The following is a 23,707-nucleotide window of genomic DNA, read 5'->3' on the forward strand; positions in this document are numbered from 1 at the left end:
GTGAGGCTGCAGGTCCTGGAGCAGAGGAAGCAGGTGTCTGTCCCTGGCAGCCCCAGGGAGAGGCAGGGGCCTCATCAGGGATGGCCTCATAGAGCCCAAACCTGAACATCTTTGTGGACGGGGCAATGGCTGTGGCCTCAGTACCAGACAAAACCCTGACCAGAGGGTTTTTTGCTTGTTTGTTTTTGGTTGTTTTTTCCTGTAGGAAAACATGAGTCCTTTGGGATTACCTAGCTAAGAGGAGTCCAGTGGAGACTGAGACTGAATTTCCCGGCCGGGCAGGGGCTCACGCCTGTAATCCTAGCACTTTTGGAGGCTGAGATGGTGGGTCGCTTGAGTTCAGGAGTTTGAGACCAGCCTGGGCAACACGGCAAAACCCCGTTTCTACAAAAAAATGCGAAAATTAGTCGGGCGTGGTGGTGCTCGCCTGTAGTCCCAGCTGCTCTGGAGGCTGAGACAGGAGGATCGCCTGAGCCCAGGAGTTCGAGGCTGCAGAGAGCCGTGATTGTGCCACTGCACTCCAGCCTTGGCAACAGAGACCAGTTTGAAAAATAAAAAAAGGGGCCGGGCGCGGTGGCTCAAGCCTGTAATCCCAGCACTTTGGGAGGCCGAGACGGGCGGATCACGAGGTCAGGAGATCGAGACCATCCTGGCTAACACGGTGAAACCCCGTCTCTACTAAAAATACAAAAAAAACTAGCCGGGCGAGGTGGCGGGCGCCTGTAGTCCCAGCTACTCGGGAGGCTGAGGCAGGAGAATGGCGTAAACCCGGGAGGCGGAGCTTGCAGTGAGCGAAGATCCGGCCATTGCACTCCAGCCTGGGTGACAGAGCGAGACTCCGTCTCAAAAAAAAAAAAAAAAAAAAAAAAAAAAAGAAAAAGAAAAAAAGATTGAATTTCCCATCAGCCTGGAAGATTGGGGTTTGATTTTTGCTTGATTTAAAGGCAATAAATAAATAAGATATTTTGTGCTACGTATTTTAAGCTCTTACACTTCTTGCTTTATATTCTGGGGTACCTGCATTTTTAGTGGTGTAATTTATTTGTCTAGATCTGTTTGCCCCTTAACCTGTAAACTCCCGGAAGGATCATGATATCATGGATGTTCCAGAACATACGCTCATCGAAGTGTAAAGGTTGATTGGGGTTGGGGGAGGTCTCTTCTTGAGAGCGATGGTCTCAGGATAGAAACTGGAAGGGGGCGCGTTTGAGATGTTAGGATTTCAGGAAGACAAGCTGTGACTCGGGAGTAGGGAAAAGTGGATTTTCTAGACGAAAGGTTAGGCAGAATCTGGGAATGGTCCGACTGGGGCACCAAAGGGGTCCCTGGCAAGCCCCGCCCCGGCCGGGGGACCGGCGCGGAGTGACGCAGCGCGGTTTGGCCGCTGTGGGGCGCCGTAGCCCGCGCCGTTGTCAGGGGAACGGGCCCAGCGCCGGACGAGGCCCAGCCAGTCTGGGCCTGGCCTGGCCGCCCCGCAAGCCTGCTGGAACCGGAGCCGGAGCCGGAGCCAGAGCCAGAGCCCGAGGACTCGCCGGCCCAGTCTCCGTCCGGGATGGGGCCCCGCTCCCGGGCGCGTTGCCGCCCAGTCCCGGGGACCGTCCCTACCGCGAGGGTCTGAAGCGCGGCTGCCCCGGGGAGGGTGGAAGGCCAGGCGTGGGGCCCGAACCTCTGGCTGACCTTGGCAGGGCCCATCTGGCACGGCCGCCGCGGCGCGCAGGTGAGGAGTCCCCGCCCGGTTTCTCACCTCGGAGCCTGGCTTGAGCCACGGGGTCGCGGATGCTGCCGCCTGGCCAGCTTTGGGCTCACTTCCGCCTGGAGCTGGTGGCCTGAGTTCCAGGGCCCGGGCAGAGCGCGGGGCTTCCTTTTAGCATGCATCAAGTTCACAGATCTTCCTTGAGCGCTCACTCTTTGCCAGGCTCTGTGCCAGGCGTGGGCACAGAGGACTCCGAACAGACGTGGCCCGTCTCCAGAACCCAGAGCATTAAGGAAGGTGGCTGGGAAGCAGGTGTCATATATGACTAAAGTGATTTCAGGTCGGGTTAGGCTCTCTGGTATTGAAATCTAGGGGTTGGTCATGGAGGGTCTGTTTTAAAAGGAAACCATGGGAAGAGTTTTTAATTTTTTCCTTTTTTTTCTTTGAGACGGAGTTTTGCTCTTGTCGTCCAGGCTGGAGTGCAGTGGCACGATCACGGGTCATTGCAACCTTCGCCTCCCAGGTTCAAACGATTCTCCTGCCTCAGCCTCCCGAGTCTGGTGTTACAGGTGCCTGCCACCACACCCAGCTAATTTTTGCATTTTTGGTAGAAACGAGGTTTCAACATGTTAGCCCTGGTGGGACTAACATGGACTTGAACTGGACTTGAACTCCTGACCTCAGGTGATCCACCCTCCTCGGCCTCCCAAAGAAGAGTTTGGATGAGTTTCACATTTGAAAAGCTCACTTCACTCTGGCTGCGAGCAGCATGTTTGTGACAGGACATACTGGGAAGTCAGCTGAGGGCCATCCTAGTTCTGCCAATCTAGCTGTGCCTCCTAAAATAACTCATTTAGTGCCTCTGAGCCTCAGTGTTCTCATGATGGGGGTGGATGTTCTGCGTGTTTTTTATGAGAAAGTGAGAGGCCAGTCACATCTGAAATCAATGACTACGGGGATCTGCAAGAATGGTTGGAAATGATAGGACCTTCCTTAGAGCTCTGTGAGAATTGAATGAGTGAATTCCACTGAAGCAGTGCCTGGCACAGAATAAGTGCCCTCTAAATGCTGGTGTTGGTTATTATCATGCAAACACTGTAGGAGAGCAATGCTGGTGGTTTGGATTGGGGTAATGGCAGCAGAGATGGTAAAAAAGTGGCTTGACTTCCTTTACTGAAGGAGAGCTGGGTTCAGACCTGGGCTGAGGGGTGGTCTCTGCTTTTGTGGAACTGTTGGTTCACTGTGGGAGACGGGTTTATAAACAGATAATCACCATGAGATTCAGTAAAAGCAACAGTGGTGCTTAATTAGCCAGATTGTTTTGTTTTGTTTTTGTTTTTCTTTCTTTGTTCTGTCACAACTTTGTTCTTAATGACTGTTGCGCTGGGTGTTCCCCAAGGCTGGCTCCTGCAGTCATATGAGTTGATTTCCTGGTTGAAATCAACAACCTTGGCCTCTCTTCATTGGCCTTGTTTCTAATCTGTGTTACTCCCTCCTTCTTGTCCCCTTTCCTTGGCTTCATTTGTATCCCAATTTGCAATGGTTGCTTCAGGAGGAGAATGGCACAGAAAATGTTTGCAAACCATGTCGACTCAGGAATAATTGGGGTTTGAAGCTTTTCTTGCCATGGCATCAGACCTTTTTTTTTTTTTTGACAGAATCTCGCTCTGTTGCCCAGGCTGGAGTGCAACGGCGTGATCCTGGCTCACTGCAAGCTCGACCTCCTGGGTTCAAGAGATTCTCCTGCCTCAGCCTCCTGGGTAGCTGGGATTACAGGCGCCCACGACCATGCCCAGCTAATTTTTGTATTTTTAGTAGAGACGGGGTTTCACCATGTTGGCCAGGCTGTTCTCGAACTCCTGACCTAAGGTGATCCGCCCGCCTCGGCTTCCCAAAGTGCTGGGATTACAGGCATGAGCCACTGCGTCCGACCAGCATCAGACTTCCGCCTGTTATGAGAGAGAAAGCGAGGGCCCAGCTACCTCTGAGACCAGTGACTGGAGAGGTCTTTGAGAACAGCTTGAAGTTCCAGTTTAATTTTCGGTAGTTGTGTGATGTGCATCTGTTAGTTGAACTAGAGCTGCTTCTCAGAATTTTAAGGTCAGAGACTTCTCTGGCACCTGTGGGGAATTTTAATAAACAAAGTACTCGCCCCTAAACAATCTTTTGTAAATGACTTTTGTGCTGTAAAACACTGTGTACCGTGAAATGTTTTCTGTCTAGCTTCTCTTTAGGTAGTTCAACTGGGCATCTATTAAATCTCAGTGAAAATTATTTCAAAAGCAGATCCTGGGAGAAACAGAAAGTTCATTTAGGAATAGTCATAGATAGAAAATCTCCCGACTGGATGGTGGTTTATACTTGTAATCCCAGCCCTTTGGGAGGCCAAGGTGGGAGGCTTGCATAAACCCATGAGTTTGAGGTTACAGTGAACGATGATCATACCACTGCACTCCAGCTTGGGCGACAAAGAAGGATCCTGTCTCTAAAAAAAAAGAAAAAAAAAAAAAGGGTAGGCTGGGCGCCGTGGCTAAGAGGCCAAGACCAGCCCAGCCAACATGGTAGAATCCCATCTCTACTAAAAAAAAAAAATTAAAAAGTAGCCGGGCGTGGCGGCTGGTGCCTGTAATTCCAGCTACTCGGGAGGCTGAGGCAGGAGAATCACTTGAATCCAGGAGGCGGAGGCTGCAGTGAACCAAGATCGCACCACTGCACTCCAGCCCAGGCAACAAGAGTGAAACTCCGTCTTAAAAAAAAAAAAAAAGTGAAGAAAAGAGAAGAAAATCTCTCACACTGGCCAGGCGTGGTGGATCATGGGCTGGGCGCAGTGGCTCACGCCTGTAATCCCAGCACTTTGGGAGGCCGAGGCAGGCAGATAATGAGGTCAGGAGATCGAGACCATCCTGGCGAACATGATGAAACCCCGTCTCTACTAAAAATACAAAAAAAATTAGCTGGGCGTGGTGGTGGGCGCCTGTAGTCCCAGCTCCTCAGGAGGCTGAGGCAGGAGAATGGCTTTAACCCGGGAGGTGGAGCTTGCAGTGAACCGAGATCGCGCCACTGCACTCCAGCCTGGGCGACAGAGCCCCAGACTCTGTCTCAAAAAAAAAAAAAGAAAAGAAAGAAAAAAGAAAATCTCTCACATGGAAACCACAAATCCTCTAGCAAAAGGACAAGATGCATGGGAACAAAAGTTTCCTGTGGAGTGCACTTTCCCTTTGGGTTCTGGGAGTCTCTGGTAGCTGAGTTGGCTCTGGCCAAGGATGAAGCAGGTCCTGCCTAGCAGCTCCTCTGTTGTGCTGTCTGGTTGTGTGATTCCAGCTTTGACAAGAACCCTAACAGCTCATAGGAAGTTCTATGGCTTTTCCTCATAGCTCTGTAGCTGAGCGTCTTAGAATTGCTTTCAAGAGTGAGAAAACATTTCACTAAAACCAAGCACCCTTGTTAGGTAGGAATTCTTTGTCTGGCATGATAACAGGGCTCTAGATCACACGAGTGTGTTTCGTCCACAAGGCAGCTCAGTGGGGCCTGGAAGGCAGGAGGTGACATCCCCCAATCATTTATTATTTGACATACTTTTTGTTTTCAAAAGCAGTACATGCTCATGATAAAATAAATAAATATGTGTGTGTGTGTATATATATATATATATATATATTTGAATGTACGAAGGAGTACCAGGAAATGCAATTTCTGTCTTACAGCTCTTGGACCACTAGATCTCCTTCCTAGGTGCTGCTCCTGTGTTTGGTTTCTTGCATTTCATTCTGGAGAGAATCTATGCATATAGGAATGTAGATGTTTATGCATCTGTCCCCCTCCCCCACTTTTTTTTTTTGAGACAGAGTCTCGCCTGTTGCCCAGGCTGGAGTGCAGTGGCGCGATCTCAGCTCACTGCAACCTCCGCCTCCCAGGTTCCAGCGATTCTCCTGCTTCAGCCTCCTGAGTAGCTGGGACTACAGGCCCGTGCCACCACACCCAGCTAATTTTTGTACTTTTAGTAGAGATGGGGTTTCACCAGGTTGACCAGGCTGATCACAAACTCCTGACCTCAAGTGATCCACCCTCCTCGACCTCCCAAAGTGTTGAGATTACAGGCATCAGCCACTGCGCCCGGCCCTCTTTGTTTTTATTCACTTGGTAGCTCCATCTACAAGTGTTCTTCGTCTTACTTTTTCACTTAATTGTGTATCAAAGATTACTTCATCCATTTTTTTTCTTTTTTTATCCGTTATTTTTGATGCTGCCTAGCATTTTATTGTGTGGATGTGCCATAGTTTATTTATATTGTCTTTTGTCCTTTATTATTTCAAATAATGCTGCAATAAATCTTTGTGAGTATATGTATAAGATAAATACCTAGGAATGGAATGTCTGGGTCAAAGGGCATCTATGTTCTAAAGTTTCGCCAGACTTGGACATTGCCAAATTGCTTCACTGAACTTTGTTTAAAGATGAGTATAGAAGAGATCCAAAGAAGTGAATCTGTGAAATTTGCCTCAGTGTTCCTCAGTCTGTGAGTGGCAGCTCGGGAACCAGAAAAGGGCTCTACTCCAGGCTCAGCCCTCTTCCTTTGGTCCCACCTGTGTCTCCCCATTGGTGGTGCTGGGCCCTCCAAGTGTCTGCTTCAACCCTGTCCCTTTCTCCTCTGACCCCATCACCCTGCCCTCCCGGTTCCTTGTCCTTTCCTGGGAAACCCTCTTTAGTAATTGACTTGATTCTGAAGCCCTCAGGTAGCTTGCAGCAGTCCAGGGATGCCCACAGTCTCTCCAGGGCTGGTACTTTTCACCTTGGTGTGGTTTCTTTGAGAGTGCTAGGCAAGAATTTCAGAACAATATTCCTAAATGTTTTTTTTTGTTGGTAGCAGAGGTGGGCATGAGGAAAGTGGTCACTCATGTAACTATAATGTAGTTCATAATGAGAACTTAAAATGTTAAGATTTCCTTCCTTTGACTTAAATTAAGTCAAATGAATTGTATAAATTAAGGTACCCAAATGAAGTATAAATTAAGGTACCCAGGCAGGGCATGGTGGCTCACGCCTGTAATCCCAGCTCTTTGGGAGGCCGAGCCAGGTGGGTCATCTGAAGTCAGGAGTTCTTGAGACCAGCCTGGCCAACATGGTGAAACTCTGTCTCTACTAAAAATATAAAAATTAGCTGGATGTGGTGGTGCACGCCTGTAATCCCAGCTACTTAGGAGGCTGAGGCAGGAGAATTGCTTGAACCTGGGAGGTGGAGGTTGCAGTGAGCTGAGATCGAGCCACTGTACTCCAGCCTGAGCGACAGAGCGAGATTCAGTCTTAAAATAATAATAATAATAATAATAATAATAATAATAAATTAAGGTAGCCTAACCTTATACTGAAAACACCATCTAAGGCTTTTTGCAAGTGAATGTTAACGTGAACAGATTACTGTCATCCTGCCAATGGCTTCCATCTTGCGGGGGACAAGGGAGGGGCCTCCACAGCCCCTCCTGCCTGCCTCAGTAGCCAGGTGGGTCCTTGGCTTACCCAGGCCACAGGACCCCCTCCTTCCTGTCTTCCCTTTATCACCGCCAGCCTGACTCTCTATGGTTTGTTCTGTGGCAGTAGAAGGTACATGAAGAATGTTTTCCCAAGGCCGTGTACCTCTGAACCCTGCAAAGATGCATCTGGGGGTAGCCAGGTGGGCAGCAGGGAGCTTGTGGGCTTCACCACCACCTTCTGACCAGCTTCTCCCAAAGCACAGAGCTGCTGGGCTCCCTGCTGGGCTGCTGTGGTACCGCTTCCCCCGTGCCCTTCTCCCCACTGGCTAGAAAGTTTTCCAAAGCACCCTGAGCCATTGGGTCACTCTCATGCCTTAAGCCTGCTTTGCCTCCCTGTGGCTCTTCCAGCAGTGCCCATGTGTCCTCACCTGGCCTTCTAGGCCCCCTGAGATCTGAGCCCTGCAACTTCTTCGGTCCCATCTCTCACTAGGTCCTGCCCTCCCCTTCCTCCTTCCCCTAACCCCCGCCCCCGCAACCTGTCCACCCTGTGTTCTGTCACATTGGATGGCTGGCCCTTGCATGGGCTGCCAAAATGCCCATTCACCACTGCCCTGGTTTCTGTTTGTGTCTGTCTGGGTCCCAGAAAAGAAGCCCCTGAGGGCATGCACCCGGTCTCATCTGTGTTTACATCCTAAGTACGCAGGCTGGGCCCCGATAAGTGCTGACTGGCCAAGGTCAGAGGGTGCCAGCTGGCCACGTTGTCGGGGAACAGAGCCACATGTCTTTCAATCTGGTCTCCTAGAGAAGTGCTGAGAGGGGAGCAACAGCCAGAGAAGTCCCGGGGTCTGGTGACAGTGTTTGGTCCCATCCATGGCCTGGAAGCCCCATAATTGGATTCTCTCCGACCTCCCAGCCCTTTTAATCAAAATCTTTTGGGGCCGAAGGAATTTGTGGCCACCAGCTCTGCAGGAGAAAATGTCAGCGGGCCGGGCGCGGTGGCTCACGCCTGTAATCCCAGCACTTTGGGAAGCCGAGGCGGGTGGATCACGAGGTCAGGAGATCGAGACCATCCTGGCTAACACGATGAAACCCCGTCTCTACTAAAAATACAAAAAATTAGCCGGGCATGGTGGCAGACACTTGTAGTCCCAGCTACTCGGGAGGCTGACGTAGGAGAATGGCGTGAACCCGGGAGGTGGAGCTTGCAGTGAGCTGAGATCGCGCCACTGCACTCCAGCCTTGGCAACAGAGCGAGACTCCGTCTCAAAAAGAAAAAAAAAAAAAAGAAAATTTTGTCAGTGAAGAGTGGGCTGGCCTGGGCATGCCTGTGGGCCAGCCTGGGCGTCTATTCCGGAATGCTGCCTCTGCCGAGGGAGGTCTGCCCAGCAGCACCATCCCCATTTCCACAGCCTCAAACAAGTGCTCGCTTCCTGGACCAAGGGGGTATCCTGATTTGGAGTCAGAGGCATCCCCAAGGCTGTATGTGGCGGGTGCCTGGCTGCAGATGGTGACTCCTCCTGCCTCAGGAGTCCGGGATACAGCAGCGCTGGGGGTACCTGTGGCCACTGCCAGGCAGTGGGGCCGGATCAGCTGCATGCCTCTGTTTTGCTCTTTGGAAACTCCTGCAAGGTATAGGGTTGTTTAGGTTTGGGGATGGCAAAAGGAGAGCCAGACTTTAGGAATTCCAAATTCATGGATTCCTTTCAAAGTAGTTGCCCTGGTGATGGTGTCACTGGAGAGCTGATGTGCAAGCCACAGGGATTGGTCCCAGAGCAGAACCATCTAGCCCAACCGTATTCACAGGGCTTGACCTGATGACCTTTGACATTTCCACAATACAAGGACAAAGATTTGCTATCTTTGGGGGACTTGCAAAAGAAAATGAGGGCTGGGATACTGGGTCATGCATGTAATCTCAGTGCTTTGGGAGGATAAGGTGGGAAGATCGCTTGAGCCCAGCAGTTGGAGACCAGCCTGGGCAACATAGTGAGACTGTCTCTGCAAAAATAAAAAATAAATAGCTAGGCATGGCGACACGCCGCTGTAGTTCTAGCTACTCAGGAGGCTGAGGCAGGAGGATCACTTGAGTCCAGGAAATTGAAGCTTCAGTGAGCTTTCATTGTGCCACGACACTCCAGCCTGGGTGACAGCACGAGACCCTGTTTCAAAAACAAAAAACAAAACAAAACAAAGCAAAGCAAGGCCAGGCACAGTGGCTCACGCCTATAATCCCAGCACTTTGGGAGGCCAAGGCTGACAGATCTCTTGAGTCCAGAGTCCAAGAGTTGGAGAACACCCTGGGCAACATAGTGGGACCCGGTCTTTACAAATAAAATAAAATAAAATAAAAAAATTAGCCAGGTACATGCCTGTAGTTGCAGCTACTCTGGAGGCTGAGGTGAGAGGATCACTTGAGCCTAGGAGGTCAAGGTTACAGTGAGCTGTGATGGTGCCACTGCACTCCAGCCTGGGCAACAGAGCAAGATCCTGTCTCAGAAGAAAAAAAACCCTAAACCCAAAACCAAAAAACCACCAGCTGAATCCCTGGGGAAAAACTTAGTTTTGAGACCTCTGGGGGACTACTCAGAGGTCACTTCAAATAATGCTAGGCTTGGCCTGCAGGAAGCTCTGAGCCTCAGGTTGGCTGAAGGGCAGGGTGGCTAGGAGTGAGTGTCTGGCAGTCAGGGTGGTAGCCAGCCAGCAGCGGGAGATGGGCTGTGGGAGGCATGGGTTCACGAGCCTGCAGAAAGCGGGCAGGGCTGAATGGATGGAAGGCAGGGGAAAGCAGGCCAGATGGCTTAGGGTGGACCAGGATTCCACACCATTTACTGTGCCCACATTTCCTTTTATTTCAGATGTTTTCAAGTCAGCAAACATTTACTGAGGATCTACTGTGTACAAGGTACAATTCTGGGTGCCTGGGGGAAGGGACATAGGGGACAGAGATGAATAAACCCCACCCAGCACATTTGCTGCCTTTGGGGAAAGCTGTCCTAATGGGGGCAGACATGGGGATTGCAAAGCATCCCAAATGGCAAAGTAATTTGCCCAACAATGGCTTAGCATAAGGACCCCCTGACTCAGGGCGTCAGGGAAAGCTTCCTGGATGAGGCAATGCTTGCAGTTGGCTCTGAAGATCAAGCCTCATTCTGTGGACTGAGAAGTGAGAAAGGTGATCCAGGCAGATGCACTGAGTGGGGGTCTGCGGCACCCTTTCTGCTTAGGTTCCCTGTCTCATGGGCAGAGGCTCCTGAAAGGAGAGTTTAGCTACCAGGGTTTTAGCCCCAGCTCCTGGCTTTCCCACCACGAGTGCAGAGCTGACCTGTCTCCCAGGTATGGCGCTGCCTGCCTGGGCTGTTGTCCCATCTTGGGCCCAGATCTTGGGGTTGGGGGTCTTCCTTCTGTAGCCCCCCCCCCTTCCTGCCTGGCCTTCATCTGTGGCCACTGGGCCAGCTGTCTGGCTAGAGGGTGGCGGGTAGAGGGGGTGGTTGATGCCATCTGGTGGTCTGCCTCTGAGTCCAAGAGCATTAGCCCAGCTTTCTGTACAAAACTGTACACCAGGCCCAGAGTTACTTAGAGAAACATGGTCATTTCTGCTGCTGAAGGGAACTAAAGAGAAATCCTTCCCTCCCTCTCGTGAGCTGGCCCCTCCCCAGCCAAGAACCCTCAGGCAGCATAGGGCAGAGCTTCAGGCTCCCCCAGTCCTAAAGGGATTTTGTGTCCACTGTGGGGCAGAGGGCAGATCCTCCTTCTGGGCCGCCCCATTCCCCGTTTCCCTGAGCAAAGGATAGCGGGGGTGTCTGACAGTTGGATTTGGACCTCAGGAAGGAGGTGACTAATCCTAACAGAATCAGCATGTGTTCTCATCACTCTGGCCCCGGCCTGATATTGTTACCAGATGAGAACATGTCTTATTGGGTTTAACTGCGATGGCTGTGGAGACAGCACTTTGAGTAACAGGCAGCAGCACTGTGTCCTGAATAAACCCTGGGTCCTCTTACCTTGTCCTGGCCAGGCTGGGGCCAGGGTTTGCTTTGGGCTTTGAGACAGCAGCCCACTCCCACCCTTTCCCCACTGCCCTGTCTCTATCATGCTAGGATGCCAGTATCCCCGGCAGAGTAGCTGGGAGATGGTTTTATGTCGCAGCCTACTCCCCCTTGCTGAAACCTGGCTGCAGACACCGGCCCTGGACTCCAGCCCGGCCTCTTGGGCTAATGCTCTCTCTACTGTTTCTCCCTCTGGAGATGAACATCTGCAACAAGCCCTCCAACAAGACTGCCCCTGAGAAGAGTGTGTGGACAGCGCCGCCGGCACAGCCCAGCAGACCCTCCCCCGAGCTGCAGGGCCAGCGATCCCGCCGGAATGGGTGGAGCTGGCCCCCTCACCCGCTCCAGATTGTGGCCTGGCTGCTGTACCTCTTCTTTGCTGTGATCGGCTTTGGGGTCCTTGTTCCCCTCCTGCCTCACCACTGGGTGCCTGCTGGCTACGCTGTATCCTTGGGAAAGCATGGGGCTGGTGTGTGGAAGTGGGGAGGCAAAGGATGGCCGGCACAGCGGAGGCCCAAAGCCAGGTTCGGAGCCTCGGGGAGCACAGTCAGGGGAGCAGAGCAGGGTGGGCCCAGTCCTGGGGACCTGCTGCTTCCCATCCTGGCCTCCAGCCTCCACCTGACCTCTCCCCCTGATAGGGTGAGTGGGCATGCCTAAAATACCTAGGAGCATGTCAAGCCCTGCAAGGATGTGAATCCTGTCCACGGAGGCACCACAGGAGCAGTTGTAGAAGGAGGAGCCTCAAACCATCCTGACACTAACTGTGTTCAAAGCTGAACAAAGGACGAAGTAGGGAGTAATTAGTCCATTTATCAAAGAATTTTTCACTTTTCAAAGAGTCACCATAGAATTCTTTTACATGGTAAGTGTCCTGGTGCCTTTAAAATATGGTTTTATTTATGGACAGACTGTGCCCAGGACTGTTTATGGGCACATTGATTCTGTAAATCAGACCCTTTTAGAGTGAGGTTGAATGTGACAAGAGACGGGATGGAGATACCCCGGAGGCTCCTGGGAATAGTGACAAACCCAGACTTGCCTGAGCCCAGTGGTGTGATTGCCCCGTCCCTGGCCACAGCCCCCAGGAGCAGAGGATGTGGCTGCAAAGCCAGGGGGTTGCAGTGAAGCAGGCATCTCTGTGCTCCTTTCCGGAGAGTTCCTATTTGAGTGTCCTTCACGAAGATGACTCCTGTGGGGAAGGTGAGGGTGGCCTAAGGGTGGTTGGCAGGGATAAGCCTGAAAGCCTGGGACATCGAGCCTGTGGTGAGCTCTGTCCCTGCTCAGCACCTTCAGAGCTGCACAGGACCGAGCAACTCCTGCCAGCTCTGTGGGTCTTAGCCTCATCCTCTGTCTGATGGGAAGGCTCCTACCAGGAGCACTTTAAGATATATGTGAGCACTAGAATTCATTAAGCCACAAACGTGAACGTGCTCTTTTGGGAAACCACAAAGCCCTGGGCTGGCGAGTGACAGGGTAGGTGTGTAGAGGGGACCCTAGAGGAGGTTGTCTTCCTTAGACATAGCAGTGCCATCTGGGGGCTTCTTGTTCACTAGAGCCCAGGGGCTGGTCATCAGTTCTGTGAATGGAAAACTGGACTTTCCCTGAGGTGACCAACAGGCCTTAGTGCTGTTAAGTCATGGGACATGGGAATGCATCATGGGACATTCCTCCTGTGATCTGGAATGGACACGCCCCTCACTAGGGATCACCTGAGTTTCTGCCATCAGGATACCTGGGAAACCAGATTAACCAGATAAACAACCCCATGGCTTGGACAAGTAGAAGCAAAGCAAATCATGATAAACAGAAGGCAGTAGCATTTATTAAACCCTTACATGTGCCAGGCCCTGCGTCAGCCACTTTACATGAATGATCTCATTTGATCCTCATAGTCATCCTGTAAGGAGGTATTCTCCCCATTTCCTAATGAAGAAGCTGGGCACAGAGGTTCCATGACTTCCTAAGATCACATAGCAGGCACCCAGTGAGGCCAGATGGGCTGCCCAGGAAGCCTGACTGTCATGAGAGGGACGGTTTGAGGACTCTGTCTCCACATTCAGGGTTTGTCTGCTCTGGGCAATGCAGAAGCTCACAGAGCCACCTGGTTTGCGCCTGACCAGCCTGTACGCTCTCCTTCCTTCCATCAGAGACTTCTCCTTTCTGCAGGCTCTCTCAGGTCCCCTGAGGAGTGAGGTAGGATCATAGTGGGTACCAGGTACCCACCTTGGGCCTGGAACTGGCCTGGGCCTTAGGGATGCAAGCTGAGCCCTAGGGTGCTGGGCCCCTGGCTGAAGGGAAGGCTGGTGCACTGGAGATGGTGATCACGCCACATGGTGAGTTCAGCAGATTGTGAGGGCAGGTGGAGGCCACCTACACCAGCATCACCGTGTGTCCACAGGGACACTCGAGGCCTGTGGCTCCCCTCCTTCCCCACCCCAGCTCTCCCCACATGCTCTTGGCTCCTCCCCCTTCCTACCTCACTTAAATCCAGTCAGTCATCCAGCCCTGTTGATTTTGCCTCCTAAATAGACATTGAATTGGTTCCCGGTTTCTGCCACTGCCAGCTGCCTCTCTTCCCTGGATGACCGCTGAGTTTCTAAACGGGTCCCCCACACACGCTTTCACCTCGGCCAACCCATCTGCATTCCTGCCCTTTCCAAAAACCAAATCTGATACTGTTGCGCCCCAGCTCCAGGCTTTCTAATGGTTTCTTCCTGCCTTAAGCAGTGAGGCCCAAGGCCCGGTGCGATGGTTCACACCTGTAATCCCAGCATTTTGGGAGGCGGAGGCGGATGGATCACCTGAGGTCAGGAGTTCCAGACCAGCCTGGCCAACATGCGAAACTCCGTCTCTACTAAAAATACAAAAATTAGCCAGGCGTCGTGGCACACGCCTGTAATCCCAGCTACTTGAGAGGCTGAGGCTGGAGAATCACTTGAACCCGGAGGGCGAAGGCTGCAGTGAGCCGAGATAGTGCCGTTGCACTCCAGCCTGGGCAACAGAGAGAGACCCTGTCTCAAAAAAAATAAAGAAATGAGGCTCAACATGGCATCAAGGTTCCGCATTCTGGACTCTGCCTCTCTCCCCCATTTCCTCTGATGTGATTTTCCCTGTCCTCTTCTGTTTCCACGGCACTGGTCTCTGCCTGGAATCCCCTTGCCTCTCTCCCTGCTCCCAACACCCAGCTAAATTAGAGGTCGAGAACTAGAAGCCCATGGGTGAGTCCAGCCTGCAGATTTGTTTTTTTGAATTGAAGGATAGTTAACAAAGAAAATGCACAGATCTTAATGTTCCTTCTATAGACATATTTTTAAAATTATTTATTTCCTTAACATTTAAACATTGAGAGATCTCATAAAAACCCAGACTTCTGGTTCCTTTTGAGAAGCCAGAAATTGGCCACACAGACCCTCATTCTTGCATTCGTGCAAGACAGCCATGAGCTGGAGGCACACTTCAGCCAAACTGCTGGTTGGCACTCCACATGTTCCCCACAGCCACAGTCCCTAGCCAGGCCCCCTTTCCTCTTTACCTGCCAGGTCCCTGGAATCCATTCTTCTCTAAGTCTCAGTTGAGACAATACTTCCTCAGGTAAGCCTTCTGGACCCCTTCAGACTAGATGAGGTCACTTGGTTATAAACTGGCATATCCATGAACTTTCTTCATTGTAATTAACCCATTATTTGATTGATATCCATGTTTTTGGGTGGGAGTGGTGGCCTGTAATCCCTGCACTTTGGGAAGCCAAGGCGGGCAGATCACCTGAGGTCAGGAGTTCGAGACCAGCCTTGGCCAACATGGTGAAACCTTGACTCTACTAAAAATACAAAAATTAGCCAGGCGTGGTGGCAAGTGTCTGTAATCCCAGCTACTCAGGAGGCTGAGGCAGGAGAATCACTTGAACCTGGGAGACAGAGGTTGCAGTGAGCCCAGATCACGCCATTGCACTTCAGCCTGGGCAACAGAGCAAGATTCCGTAAAAAAAAAAAAAATCCATGTTTTCCACCAGACTGCAGTCTCTTCAGTGCTGGGGACTCTTGCCCCTGCCATATCCCTCAGTGCCTATCACAACAAAAGACCTCAGTACTGAATGAATGACCCCAGGAGTGAGGCAGGAGAAGAGTTGGGGCAGGCAGGGAGTAAATGTTTGCCCTCATTCAGTGTCTGAAGAGTGGATGGCATGGTGAGCACAGTAGCTGGTGATAGCAGAGAGGTTTGGGAGGAGCCAGAGGGAAAGGGACCTTGGCACCGAGCAGAGGAGTGAATTTCAGCCAGAGAGCTGTTGAGACCCACTGTAGGAGTGCAAGCAAGCAGAGAGGGCTTTGGGTCTGAGCTTTTAAAAACTTACTCTGCGACCGTGTGAAGCATAGACTCAAGGGAACTCAGACAGGAGGGGAGAGTTGGGAAGCTATAGAGTGGCACAGGCAAGAGATGAAGACTTGGCCATAGGGATAGAAGGGGCAGTGATGGCCACGGGATTGTCTCTCTTAGCTGTGCTGTGGCACACTAGGGCGGAGCCTGGTTTATGCAGATATCTAGAGAAATTTGGCTGCTGGGAGGAGAAGGAAGGGAGGAAAAGAGATTGGACAGCTGATGAATGAAGGATGACAGATGGATGATGGGTAGAGCATGAATGATGGAGGGATGATGTCTGCCTGGCTAGCAAGAGGACGAGTGCAATTTTGGGCTGAAGCAGGTGGGATCAAGGGAGGGAGAGTGGATGGCTGCCTGGGTGGACTCTATGGGTGAATTTTTACACATCAGACTTTGTAGCAAATTGTCAGCAAACTTGTCTCCTGCATTTGGCCCAGTCATTGAGCAGATAGGTCCTGGAAGAGCTGTGTTTCAGCTTCAGAGACTAGCCATGCTGCCCCTGGCCAGGCCCTGAACATAGCAGGCCATCCCAGACACTCAGCCCAGGACTCCAAGTGCCTAGATTCTTGGTAGGGGAGGTAGCAAGTGTCTGAGCCCCTGTCTGCAAGGGGTTCTCCATCTGGCCCAGCTACTGAAAAGGGGGATGGCTGCATCCCTCTTGGAGGTGACTTCCTATGAAAGCAAGATAAGCAAGCTTTAAACTTCAGGTTCTTGGGCCTTAGGTGGGGTTGATCTCTTTCAGTCTCACATCATCATTTGGAATCTGAAACCAGAAACCGGCCTGAGGTCAGACCAGCTAGGGCCTGCACCAGGCCTGGAGCAGTGAGGCCAGGACTCTGCGACTGGGCACCTAGGTGGCGACAGCAGGCACTGCTGGCTGGCTGTGGACTCCTTTCCTAGATGGCCCCTCCCCCTTTCCATTTGGGGCACAGGGGTCACCTGGAGAGGTCTGATGAGGAGGCTCTGAGGGACTGGAGGTAGGAGGTGGCACAGGCAGAGAATCTGCACAAAGCAGGCTGGCATGGCAGTGGGGAGTTCTCTGGCTGCAAGGAGTGGGGTAGGACTCCCAGCTGGCAGAGTGCGGAGTGAGTCTTTAACCTGCTGGGCCAGTTCATGGGCGCCATCTTTGCCGGCCACCTTGTGGTGCACCTGACCGCCGTCTCCATCGATCCAGCAGATGCCAATGTACGGGACAAGAGCTATGCGGGGCCCCTGCCCATCTTCAACCGAAGCCAGCACGCACATGTCATTGAAGACCTGCACTGCAACTTGTGCGACGTGGATGTGTGAGTGTGTGTGGGTGTGTGTGGCTGCCGAGTGTGCTATGGGGTGCACGGTGGAGAGGGGGTGCCGGGGCTTCACAGCCATCCCTGATGCCTCAGAACCCTCATGTTTTATGCAGTCAAGAACCTTGATGGCGTGACAGAGAATTGGGTTCCTGAGAAGGTGAAGAGAAGGTGATTGGAAACAGAAGATGAGGAGTAGTATTCCAGCAGTTAAAGGAGGAAACATTTGGCCCTGCCCAAACATTTCTAATGAGCAGCTCTGCCAGTGATAGCCCCACATCTCTTGCCAGTATTCCCATTTAGGGGTGGGCAGAGGCGTTGATGCCTGAGACTGTGTGCTGAGCTCTTCCTGCAGCCACCCTGCCTGGTTTTCTCACTTCATGGAGGAGGAAGAGCCCAGCACTTACAAAGGCTGATAGGCCAGACATAGCCACTGATAGCGGAGCCAGATTTACACCTGGGCGGCCAGGCCCCCAAGCAGATACTGGTGCCCTGGCCTACCCAGGAGGAGTCTGAGGCCCCGGGGCGGGGGGGGGCAGGTGACTTGCCAAGGTCCCTCTGCTAACATGGAGGAGTCAGTATGTGCTGCACCCCTACCCCCTTGGCTGGTCCCAGCTGCCTCTCTAGGGGCCCCTCTCCACCCTTCTGGAGCCCCACAGTCTCCAGGTCTCTGGTGGGGGATCAGGGATGGGGGCCCAAGGCCAGCCCCCGCAGGAAGCCTGTTGAAGGGGTCTGTCTGCAGACTGAGCAAGCCCCTAGCCTTTAGGCGCCAAGGACTTCCTGCCATTCACTGGGCACCCGCCAGCACACTTTCCAAGCGACTGCTCCAGAAGCTGCTGCCCATTGCAGGGCTCTGCCCTGTTCTGGTGGAGGGGTTGTGCCTTTGGGCCTGCCCTGTGCCTCCCTGGGCTGGGAGACTACCCTGAGCCCCTGTGGTGAGCATGCTCACGCGGATGGCGGCCTGCACTTCTTTTGCCTCTTTTCTCTTAGTCCACACAGACTGAAGTTTCTGGAAAAATGCCAGTACCATTCCCATAGAATGGCAAGGAAACAGGGACCCACTGCCGGAGGTGTCCGGAAGGGCAGTGCAGGCCCTGGGCCCCACACCTTGCTGTCTGCAGCTCCCTGGGTCCACACCTGCATCTTCTGCCTTCTCTCAGGGTTCTTTGCCTGGAAAGGACGCCCATTTTCCGTTTCATGGCGCATCAGCTAGGCGCACAGTCCCGGAGCAGGAGGGGTGCACCTCCTTACCCCTCCTGCGGCTCCTGGGGTCCCCCAGCTCTTGGGAGCGCTGCCTCCTCCAGGGACCCCACCCCGCAGCGCCTGCAGAGGGCGCGCGCGCTCCTCGTCGCCTCGCTCGGGGCTGTCTCAGGCCTGGCGCTTCGTCCTTCCACGGACCCCACTCAACCGCCCCGACCGGCTGGGCCGCAAAGCGGGGAATAAGCCGGCCGACCGCGCTGTGCCCCCTCTCCCTGCAGGAGCGCTCGCTCCAAGCACTGCAGCGCCTGCAACAAGTGCGTGTGCGGTTTCGACCATCACTGCAAGTGGCTCAACAACTGTGTGGGCGAGCGGAACTACCGGTGAGGACAGCCTGGCCGCACGGGGGCCTGGGGATGCACTGAGGGTGGGAGCCACAGACCTTGCAGCCCGCATGGCAGGCTGGCAGGGATGGGGATACTTAGAGGACCTGTGCCCATTTTATGTGGGGGTGCTGCCCAGAGAGAGATGCTCCTGGGTGCCGGCTGAGATGGCCAAGTGTGGGCCTGGAATCTTCCACCGAGCTGGCCCAGAGAAAGGTGGGCTGCCTGATGGGGTGGCCACCCGTCTTCAGTTTTGCTGTATGCCTTTGACTTCTGGGGAGTTAGGGCTGTGGGGTCACCCTCAGCCCTCTGAGCCCGTAGCAATGACCCTACAGCCCCAACTCCTATGAGCCCTCCAAGGCGCTGGAGCTCCCGGGAGCTGACAGCTACCCATGGCTGGGCCCAGGCTCTTTCTACATAGTGTTGCATCCGCTTTACTGGGTGTCCTGCTCCTGGTGCTGGTGGCCACATATGTCTTTGTGGAGTTCTTTGTCAACCCCATGCGGCTGCGCACCAACCGACACTTTGAAGGTCAGTTTAGGCTCCGGGCCTATTCTCACCCCCAACCCTGGTCACCTGTCACGTCCCCGGCTGAGCACACGCTGTCTGTGCCTTCCAGTCCTGAAGAATCACACGGATGTGTGGTTCGTGTTCCTGCCCGCTGCCCCCGTGGAGACCCAGGCCCCTGCCATCCTGGCCCTGGCTGCCCTGCTCATCCTTCTGGGCCTGCTGTCCACAGCCCTCTTGGGGCACCTGCTCTGCTTCCACATTTATCTCAGTAAGTGCCTCCCGCACCTGCCTTCCAGAGCGCAGGGGTCCTCAGATTGCAGGAAGGTGCCCAGTTGGACAGTGGAGCCTGAAACCATGCCCCTGCCCAGTATGGGCTCGCTATGGTGGCCAGGTCTCACCCGATGGCTTCGTGTATTTGGGGACACTGGTTTCAGCCTGGGGCTGGTTGTCCTCCCTCCTGTTCTAAGCTCCAGGGTCCCCTTTCCACCACACTGAGCCCTCTCTTCCCCTCACCAGTGTGGCACAAGCTCACCACCTATGAGTACATCGTGCAGCACCGCCCACCACAGGAGGCCAAGGGGGTTCACAGGGAGCTCGAGTCATGTCCTCCCAAGATGCGGCCCATTCAGGTATAGAGGATGAGGGGTGGGAGGGGGCCTGGGTGTGGGGGGTGTTGGGCTGTGCACCAAGCAGCCAGTGAGGAGACAGGGCAAGGGAAGCAAGCCTGGAACAGCTGCTGGGGGCGGGGGTGCTGGGGGCGGGGGTGCTGGGGGCAGCAGGGACCAGGCTTGTGTTGAGCGTGTGCCTGCTCACCCAAGCGTGGGCACAGCCAGAGGGAGCCCTGTGTTTCCCGGACCCCACGTACATGCCTGCCCAGGCGCCAAGCATGCGCGGACGGCATGGGATGTGGGAGCCTGGAAGTAAGCAGGTTGGGGCTGCAGCAGGAGAGAGAGAGGGATGGACCAACGACGGGGTCAGTGATGGGTGGCCAGGATGGAGCCATCACTTCTCCCCATCCATGACCTTGAGCATTTATGCCCATTACCCTAATTTATGCTTAGAACAGCCTCTGTTGTAGATGTGCATACTGAGGCCTAGAAGGTTAACCACAAGCTGGGTCTGGGAAGAGTTAAGGTCTCCATGCTCTGGCCAGCCTGGCCAGGCCAGTGGCTGACCAGCCTATCCCCATTCCCACGACCCATGGCTTCCTGAGGTCAGCAGCTGGGGTGGGGGTGATCCAGTCCTCAGAGGAGCCCCTAGGGACTAGAAAGGCGGGGCCCAGGCAGGCTTTGCTGGGGGAAGGCTGAGCCCTGGATCCCGAGGCCTCATGGCAACTGGACACAAACAGAGGCTGGTGGGTGGGTTGGGGAGGGCCTAGGACCCCGCCTCTCCTGTTCTTGTCGCCAGGGCTGGACACTGCTTGTGGGCCAGGCTGCCAGGACTGGGCAGGCCTGGGCCTGGGGCGTGCTGGCTGTGGGTGGCGACTCCGCTGTTACACCACCGTATACCTGCCCCGGTGCTGGGCTCTGATGGTGGCAGCGGTGCTGGGGAGAGGGTACTGTCTCCAGCCCCACATCAAGAGGAGATGGAGGCCCAGATAATCAGGCAGGAGACTTTCTCAAGCCTCACAGGTAGCACCCACTGAGTCAGGGCAGGCTCTTCGGCCTTGCCCTGCCAAGGCTTTGGGGCCAAATGTAGCCATAGCAAAGACATTTAATTTCTGTTCTGTCCATCTGCAGTGACTCGAGGGAGGCAAACCCGGGGGACAGGAGTGATATTCTTGTCCCTTTTTACAAAGCAGAGAGCTGAGGCTGAGGGCCCAGTACCATTCAGGAATGTACAGGGTTTTGAAAGTCACTGAGGAAGGATCCTCTGGACAGCCATGGCGAGAGAGGACAGGGCTCTGAGTGGGGACTCACTAGGGACGCTTCCAGACTTCCGGAGCTGGCTAGGGCCTGGCGCCTGTCCCATCCTGGCCCCTCAGCTTCTGAGACCTCCTCTACTGCTGCCCCCTCGTCTGCTTCCCCATCTGGAGCCCAGGGCCCCCCAGTGGGCTTTGCCCCTCTGCTGGCCCTAGAGTGTCACTGAGTCCACACTGGGGCAGAGAAGAGGTGTGGGGGAGAGTGATCTTGAGGTACCCAGTCCCTGTGACTGGCCTCTAACCCCTGACCCCCGTGCCCCTCAGCCCAGGCTGGCGCTCCCACACCCCTCTCCAGAGCAGCAGCCAGGGCAGAGGTTGGGTGGGGCTGCTGGCTGGGCTCCTCCCCCAGATCTGTCAGGGCCCTGCAGGCAGCCACCCACCCCCACCCCAGCAGGAATGCAGGAGGGGCCCCTCTCTGGAGCCGTTGCCCCCAAACATAGGCTTGTTTTAGAGACGGCCTTGCTGTTACAGTGTCCTCTCTGCATTAGTCAGGACGCCTCCGTCTCCATGGAAACGGCTGCTGAACCCTGCGACAGCTGTCCGGGTGCTCCCGGCAAACCTTCCCCCCTCCGACCCCGCCCTGGACCAGCCCCCATCCCGCACCACGCCCTTTCTGGGCCTGCTTTCCCCCGGCTTTTGTTTCCTCACCTGGCGTCCTCCCCGGCAAAGCTGGGGCGAGTCCTGCGGGCGGGGGTGCAGGACTAGGCCACTCCTGCAACCCCCTGCCCTCAAGGCCCCTTTGCTTTCAGGGGTCGTGTCTGCACCCTCAGGGTTTCTGTGAAGATCAGGGCTTGCCCGTAAGCCTGGTGCCCAATGGGGCTGCGGCTCTGTTTATTCCACCACCTACTACCTTCCCTTTCGGCGCAGTGGCAGGGAGACCACCGCACATGCATTTACGCAGCCCCTTCTCAGCAGCCGGGATCGTGGCTGGTCCTTTGTGAGGGCGAGGGGTGCGCCCAGGACTCAGCTCTGCGGGAGCTGGTGGATGCACACTTAGGCCTGTTTCTCAGCCAGGGGAAAATAATTGGTTCAGAGGCTGGAGCCCTGGGGACGCCAGGAGCAGGTGCGGGCCGCTCTGAGCTTCCCACCACTCCCTGGCTGAGCCTCTCTAGGCCTATAGATCCATGGGGGCTGGGAGCCTTCCAGCAGGAGGCAGAGGCTGAATAAATGAGGTAAGGACCTGGGGTGAGGCAAGGGCCAGAAATAGGTGTTTTAAGCCTTACCCTATGGACGGGTTTTCCCAGCATGGCTGGGAGCCTGGCATGAGGCCTGAAATGACCCACAGAGGCCAGTGAGGGCAGGACTGCATGAGATCAGGGCTCAGGAGGCTCGGGAGCCACACCTGGCCTCCCAGCCTCCTTGACTCCCACCTTCCCCAGGAGATGGAGTTCTACATGCGGACCTTCAGCCATGTGCGCCCAGAGCCCTCTGGCCAGGCCAGGCCAGCAGCAGTGAATGCCAAGTGAGTGCAACCTGGGCATCTCCAGTTAGCATGGCAGGGCCATCGAGGCAGGAGAAGGCGGTAGGCTAAGGTTGGGGCATGGGTCTGGCCCTTCTCTGAGCTAACAGTGAGGGAAGCTTCTCTCAGCACCTCCAGTTGGGAGGGATTTGGGGAACAGAGCCCAGGCTTACCCTCCTGCTTCCCCCTCAGTCCCTCCCAGTTTCTTGCCACCCGTGGCCAAGCGGAACCTCCACCACCCTCTTCCCCAGACACTGTTGCCCTGCCTCCCCGGATCCGACCCCAGGTAGGAGGGATTGTGCTGGGCCTCCGGTCCAGGTGGAGTGGGATAAAAATAAGCCTCTACCCTGGCGCTCACCTCTGCTTCTTTTGGCGATGTGGGGCCCTCAGTCTCCCCCGTGTCTCTGCAGAAAAAGAGGAAGAGGCGCGTGTATAAAGTGCGGACGTCTGAGACCTCGGATCGGGCGTCGGGTGAGCCTCTCCCTGTCCGGGTCCTGCTCTGGGAACTCGAGGGAGGGGAAGGCAGAGTCACAAGTGAGCCGCAGCCACTGGGCTCATGTTCCCTTCCCCTGCGCAGGGCCCAGGGCCCCCGGCCGCCGCTCCAGCTCGTCGACGGATTCCGCGGACGCCAGCCCTGTGCACGCTGCTGGCCCTGCTGGCGCCTACCACTCGGCGTCGGCGGAGTCCGTGGACGAGATACCAGTGGCGCAGACGCGCCTGGGCAGCGCCGCTCTGGCCGCCCCACGGGGCCAGGGCCGAGAGCCCACGCTGGAGCTGCAGGCGCGTGCGCCCGCCGTTTTCGTGAGTCCGAGTAGCGGCGAGCCCGGGGCGCCGGGCGGCCGGGAGGCTGGTCTGGCTTAGCTGGGCCGAGAGACCGGAGGGCCAAGTTGGAGCGGCCGGCCCGACTCTCTATGCAACACCCCATCCTTGCCGCACCGAGTGCACTTTAGGGGCCTCTACGGCCGGCGGGATTGGCCTCCCTCCCCCACGACTCAGCAATACCCGCCCCACCGGCTGCGATGCTCCAATAAACTTTTTTATGCTTTTGCGGACGTCGTGCTTACTTTCTTAATGACAGGGGCCACGGACCATCCAGAAGCCCGACCCTGGCCAGTCGACCGGCGGTGGGGAGGGGGTCCCTGTACAGTAGGTGGCCACCCAGGCTGCCCTGTGGAGGTGCTCAGGTGCGTCTCGTGGTTAGGAAAGGCCTTAGATGGCGGCCTGGGGGAGGTTATTTTTTTTTAAAGATGGGCTTTGCACTGGGAGGCCGAGAGAAAGCAGGCTTCGGACTCCGAAAGAAGCAATGGGCGCTGAGGCTGCGAGGTCCCGGGGAGGTGGCGGCGAAAGGAGGGGGCTGAGCCTGGAGGTCC

At 54.9% G+C, this 23,707-nt stretch overlaps 1 protein-coding gene across 10 annotated transcripts; it reads left to right on the forward strand.

Moving 5' to 3' along the window:
* Positions 1–1,403: 1,403 nt before the first annotated feature.
* On the forward strand, positions 1,404–23,389 carry ZDHHC1 (zinc finger DHHC-type containing 1). 10 transcript variants are annotated; one of them, XM_009196678.4, is made up of 13 exons: positions 1,406–1,717; positions 10,017–10,063; positions 10,386–10,494; positions 11,406–11,651; positions 16,692–16,867; positions 18,346–18,447; positions 18,854–18,978; positions 19,067–19,225; positions 19,474–19,586; positions 22,258–22,340; positions 22,530–22,623; positions 22,748–22,808; positions 22,915–23,389. In XM_009196678.4, the coding sequence occupies exons 4-13, from the start codon at positions 11,406–11,408 to the stop codon at positions 23,196–23,198; spliced, it is 1,443 nt and encodes a 480-aa protein (XP_009194942.1). In that variant the 5' UTR covers positions 1,406–1,717; positions 10,017–10,063; positions 10,386–10,494; the 3' UTR covers positions 23,199–23,389. The 10 variants fall into 10 exon arrangements, with proteins under 10 accessions (XP_009194945.1, XP_009194940.1, XP_009194942.1 ...); XM_009196680.4 differs by lacking the exon at positions 1,406–1,717 and adding an exon at positions 1,740–2,033; XM_009196681.4 differs by lacking the exon at positions 10,386–10,494 and having other exon boundaries at positions 1,404–1,717; positions 11,308–11,651; positions 22,728–22,808.
* The last annotated feature ends 318 nt before the right edge of the window (positions 23,390–23,707 follow it).

This window comes from Papio anubis, chromosome 18, assembly GCF_008728515.1.
Source record: "Papio anubis isolate 15944 chromosome 18, Panubis1.0, whole genome shotgun sequence".
NCBI lineage: Eukaryota > Metazoa > Chordata > Mammalia > Primates > Cercopithecidae > Papio > Papio anubis.